The sequence below is a fragment of the Scatophagus argus genome, chromosome 4 (assembly GCF_020382885.2).
Source record: "Scatophagus argus isolate fScaArg1 chromosome 4, fScaArg1.pri, whole genome shotgun sequence".
In the NCBI taxonomy this organism is placed as follows: domain Eukaryota; kingdom Metazoa; phylum Chordata; class Actinopteri; family Scatophagidae; genus Scatophagus; species Scatophagus argus.
In genome coordinates, this window is record NC_058496.1 from 18546077 (window position 1) to 18552076 (window position 6000).

General features: G+C 38.3%; 1 protein-coding gene across 2 annotated transcripts in view; it reads left to right on the plus strand.

The window, feature by feature from the left end:
- LOC124057673 (tight junction protein ZO-2-like) overlaps positions 1-3413 on the plus strand; it is a 67631-nt gene extending 64218 nt beyond the window's left edge. The window contains exons 22-23 of one of the 2 annotated variants that reach the window (XM_046386142.1): positions 1228-1313; positions 2714-3413. In XM_046386142.1, coding sequence (XP_046242098.1) covers positions 1228-1313; positions 2714-2864 — 237 coding nt within the window. In that variant the 3' untranslated portion in view covers positions 2865-3413. Of the gene's footprint in view, positions 1-1227; positions 1355-2713 lie in introns of both variants that reach the window. The other variant, XM_046386143.1, reaches the window with a different exon arrangement.
- Positions 3414-6000: the final 2587 nt, after the last annotated feature.

Below are 6000 nucleotides of genomic sequence, written 5' to 3' on the forward strand. Positions count from 1 at the left end.
TGGGCATGGCTCAGTATTCCCGTTGATGATCCACAGTGTCATCTGCAGGTGTACTACATGCAATAGAAGTCAGGGACTGTAGAATTTTGCAGATTGGTCATTTTTCAGATGTACACCTCTTTTAATGGTGCATTCACAAATACCAATCACACTCTGGAGAACACTGTTAATTAAACCTTTTATAAGGTATTGCATGTTATTAAAGGTTACTGTACTACAGAGAAAGAGGGCTTAGCTGATACAACATTAGATCCATCCCCTGGCCCCTAGTTTAGTTGACCTATTACAGGTCTCGCTTTCAGCACTTCCAGCTGGATTATACAGTCATTGGGAAAATCACGTTAGCCTTAAGGAACACATTATCTTCACCTGGTTCACTGTCACTGTGTGTGATTCTGACATCTTGTTGGCTAAAATGTAAGTGACATTTTTATGTACACAAACACGTGTTAACACGTAAAACAGGCAGTCAGGTATTTTGCAATGTCAACAAAAATGATTAGTCATGTCCAGATAATGAATTACCACAATAACGTGTTATGATTGAACAGCCTGCTGTGTCGTAAAGCAGAAAATATTCTCAGTACATTTCAAAGATTAAAAATACCAACACCACAGTACATCATTTAAGCCATTTGATTTAGAATTGTAACGGGTGTTGTGCTAAAAGTACATTGTATTTGCTCATCTCATCTCATAATTGTAACTTCTATATAAAAGGATGTATTAAGAGATTTGTATTACATGATTATGATTATGAGTGAACAGTCTAATTATCTAGAACTTTCTCTCTGAAGCTTGTCTGAGATACAGGTCTCAGACAAAGATCTCTTAATCCTAAGATTTTCTTCATTCAGAGTTCACGATGCGGTTGTTTGAAAGATCTGGCACCTGGTCATTCCATTTTTATAGCCCCACTCTCACATCCTGTGCACTGTTACTGGGTTGGATACACACCAGAAGTGTACTGAACCCTGCAAAATAAGAAAATATAAGCACTGCCACATATTGATGTTGATTAAGAGGGATTGCTTTTGTACATCAGTAGATGCTGTTTTCAGTACAGTAGTGTAATACCCTCTCACAGTGTATTATACAGTTCCTTCTAGTTTGTTGCTTAATTTCTGAAGTCTCTTATAGTGAACTACCTTTCCGTATCTATAATGAGGAAAAGGTGTGTTTGTTTGGTTACCAGTAATGACGGACTTTGCTAATCTGTGTTTCCAGTTGGAAATTTCTCAGAAGCACCCAGACATCTATGCTGTTCCTCTGAAGACAGCCAAGCTGGATCACAGTCGCCCTCAGCCTATCGGGTAGGCTCTCTACTGCCATTCGACTGTTTCCACGCTCTGCTGTGAGTGTGTTTGCATCTCTACAGCGTTTGCTAATCTCACAGTTTACAAGATATCACCTGACTGGTACACAGATGGATATCCAACAGTTTACTAACGCAATAAAATGTCTTTAAAGTACTTCAAGATTTCAGTCCTGGTTGATTTGGAGAAACCTGTGCTTAACATCATGGCAGACTCTCCTTAAGTTACTACTTGTGTCAGAAATGCAGCAGCAGCTGGTGTATCTGTGTACAGTGCAGCCAAGAAATGATTAGCATTAGCATTATACAACAGCAGTAAACAGTGAGACACAAATCAGTGCAATCAAAGTAAACAAATTGAAACAGTAAAAGTGGGTTGACTTTTGTGTGTGAAGGTAATTTGAATGCAGAATTGAAACAGCATCAACACTGAAAACTATTTTGAAGAGAAATTTATTGAATGTAAATACATTTTATGGCTATTGCTGTTAAAAATGCAGGACTTAATAGTATTAAAATTATAACTATGCTACATGCATAGCAGATCATTTGTGCAGTTTGTACAGCATGTTGTGATTTGTAGTACAGTGTACTGCAGTACATAAAAGAGGTTCCTGTTCATTCGTCATGATGATTACCACACAAACCTGTGAAAACCCTTCTGTAATGTCTTCTGTGGCTCTACAGGAGGTTTGTCAGGTCAGCATAATAAATAAGGCAAAATAATAAAAGGCTTATCTCAGTTAGGGTTTGAAGGAAGTGACATTTAAAGAGATATGTTTGTTTACCAGGCAGGGCAAGTCTATTGTTACATAATGGGAAATGTAGCATCCTGTGTTTTGGAGCTTGAATTGTATTGGTGAATAAAAGTCACTAGCCTATTGTACCTTCTTTTATTCTGCATCTTGTTAGTGCCCCAAAGTCCTGGAAGTGCCACTAAATCACTGAGTCCTTTCATCACTGCAAACTGTCAAACACTGCTGTTTCCAAGTCTTAAATTATAATATATAATATTTTTATATTTAAAATTAAAGATCGGTAAGCCATAGACAGACATCTCATATATATGAATTTTTTTATTATATCTGGGGTTTTAAGAAGTCTTCATTGTTTGGAAACCATAAATGCCTCTACAAAATGTGTACTGATCCATCTATCTGTTGATAGATCTATCCTTGAATAACTGTAGAACATTTCAGGACAATCCATTAAAAGTAGAATGTCTGTACATCATTTTATGGGAATCCATTTAACAATTGTTTAGATATGTCCGTCCTTACCAGTGTGGTGGACTGACTTTGCCAAATAGTCGAGCAGCAATTGCATGAAGTTGCAGAGGCTAGTCAAGCACAACCATGACTGGACTGAGTGCGCCTTGTATTTTCTGTGTCCTTCCAGCTCCAGTTCCTGTCCTGAGTCCCAGACTCTTCAGTCCTCAAAAGAGGGAGGTCCCTTCTATCCCAGCAAAGAGGAGGCAGAGGAGGAGGAGGAGGCAGTGCCGGGATACTACACCGCCAACTCCTACCAGTACCAGGACACTGAACTGTAGGGCCAGCACACAGCAGCTGTGCCAGTCGTCTGTTTCCTGGACATACATGTACACATGCACTGCATATGCAGTCTATTTACACACTTACCATTCCATCATGTCCTGCACAACAAGTAAGCTGCTGACTTTGAACTGACTCTTGCTTCTTAAATAATTGGGGGGGGACACGACTGCCTTTTTTTTGCTTCAAAGAAGTTAAAGCAATCTGTACTATCCATATGGATAGACACACTCTGTCTTCACTTTACTTTTTATGTTGTATTTGATTGTTTCTTTCTTATGTACCACTTTTATTGGTCAAAACTGAGTGACTAGGAACCACTTGTTTTCTTGCCTATGCAACTCTTCAGTTTGTGCACAGCAACTGAAACCTATTGCCACGATTTTTGCCCTCACGAAAACCTCAACAAACCCAAAAACCCACAATGCGCTTTATCATATCTATACCCTGCTTTTTTAAGCTCCTGTTAATGCCAGCTTCAATCAACAAAGGTTACATATATATTATTACATACAGCATATATATCTAAAGTAAAGTGTTTATACTCTGTCTTTGCATTCCTTCGTATATGACAATGCCTGTGTATACATACAGTATCTATCTATCTATCTATCTATCTATCTATCTATCTATCTATCTATCTATCTATCTATCTATATATATATATATATATATATATATATATATATATATATATATATATATATATATATATATATATACATATATCTATATTCTAATCTAGTAACTCTGGAATTTGTTACAATTTTTTGAAGTGCCTTTTACTTTCTTAGTCCCATGAGGTTTGGGTTGTCTTTCCTCTGCCCCTCAGTCACCCAGCCATACTAAAACCTCTGCTGCTGTCAAGCTTAAAGGGAAACCAGGGAACCAGTGACACCAAATCCTTAATGCTCTCCCCTCACACTGTACTGTCTGTTGTCACCTCCAGTGGCAAAACACACCAACTAAAATACAGTAGGCTGCACACCGTGCACCTCTAGAAAGAGCAACCGCTGTCTGATCTCTAGAATTCAGTCTGACACCAGTTTAAAATTTTAAATGAAGAGAATTAGACTTGGTCAGTGCTGTAAGGGCCTGGTCACTCCAGCATCAAAGCATCTAAATATTTAAGTAAAGTCAATTGATTTCATGCAATTGTTGGACTCACTGGAAGGGGTGAAGTAAATCTACGCAAATCTTTGGCATCACGTTCATGTTTGAACTTTAACCAACACTGAATTGTGAATTGTATTGACGGTGCTGATCTTTGTAGGAACAAACAAGTTAAAGATAAAATGAAGGTTTCATAGTTTTGCCATTTGCCTTTTATATGGCCTATTCTATCAAGAGTATAAAATGTTCCATAAAAGAGGCATGGATTTTAGGCAGTTATGTGACAGAATTCAGTAAATACACAACACTGATTTCAAAAAGTTGGGAAACTGTGTAAACAAAACAGAATGTGAGAATTTTGTATATTTGACAAGTACTCAACTAAAACAGTGCAGATGCAATATATTCAATGTTTAACTCAATACCTTTGTTCATTTTTGTAAATTTAAGTTTATTCAGAATTTTAATGCCAAGAACACGTTCCAAATGAGCTGGGACAGGAGCAACGAAAGACTGAGAAAGTTGTGTACTGCTGAGAAATCACCTGTTTGCTGTTCCACAGGTGAACAGGTTCACCAGTAACAGGTGACAGGGGCGTCCTCCAAAGGCTCAGTTGTTCACAGGCAGCTGCTGGGTGAGGCTCACCACTTTGTGAAACACATGATTGTATAGAGGATATTACTATGTGGGCTCATAGACACTTTGTAAACCTGTTGTCGGTAAACAGTTTATTTGTTAATAATTGCATTTATTTTTATTTGTTTTGCACAGCATCCCAACTTTTTTGGAAACCAGTTTGTAGAACAAACATTTTCAAACTATTGTTCTGTTAGTCACCACGCTCACTAGCTTGCTAAACTGAGTTATCTAGTAAGCCAGTTAGTTAACTCAGGAGAGCTTTAATGTCTGACTAGCATCAGCGTATTTTCAGGCTCGCTAGTGTGTTAGTGATGTCAGCACAGTTGGACACATTCAGTTAAAGGGAAGTTCTGGTTTTATTCAACTTTGAGCCTCCATAATTTCTAAATATAACATTAGTATTAGTGGTTTGTAGCAGTAGTTACATTATATTTAGCAAATTACTAATTTCTCTGAGTGCAGCTACTCAAAAATAGTCCAGATAATTTATCTTAGATAATTAAGTCAGTAAAATTACTACTCACACTGTCACAAATTGGCGGTAAGGCGGTCTTGTCACTCTTTTGCCAGCCCTCCTAATCACGGACATATATCAAGATGGATGATGTGTCTCCACTTCCTCCCGCTGTACAAAAGTGAAGCCCGAATATCCTTGATATTACTGCCATCTTGCAGTAATGATGTCATTCTGAGCCCACAACTGCACAGCAATGGTCATGCAGTAGAGGGCTCGAGTTCCCACCCTTACCACTGTCCGACCCAATCACAAGGAGCACTCAACTGTCAATCATGATATCTCACCCTCTTTTTGATAACTCCAAATAAGTAATTAAAACCAAACTTCTAAGCGAAATGAACACTTTTACATACATAGTTTTTAGTTTGGTCAAAGTCCCCTCTGCTAACATGGAGGGGAATTGTTTTATGACTGGATCCACCACCAGGGGGTGATCAATATGCTTTGGCTTCACTTCTGTGGAGCTCTCATGTTGTCCGTCTTTATATACAGTCAGTGCTTCTAATACATCCATGAATTAGCTGGCCAGCTACAGTAAGTTGCCAAAAAGTCCTGTGAGTAGTCACTATGTCATAGAGCTTCTAGTACAACGTATTTTATTACAACATTCAATGAATTTTGGTGTGCCACTTTCTGGTATGACTGGGCCTTAAGATTCCTTTAGCTTATTTTTGCCATCTTTGGTGCTCACCATTCATTGCTGTGCTGTTTTTGCACTGTACTTTCCAGCCAGAAATATTTTGCCAGTCTTAACTGTGTGGCTTGTAGAGTGATGTCTTTTGCCTTGTTGCCATGTTGTGTTGATCAAAGTTTCTGCAGGTGGAACCCTCTTCTGTCTGTTTAGCCATGGTGGCTATCACTGCCGA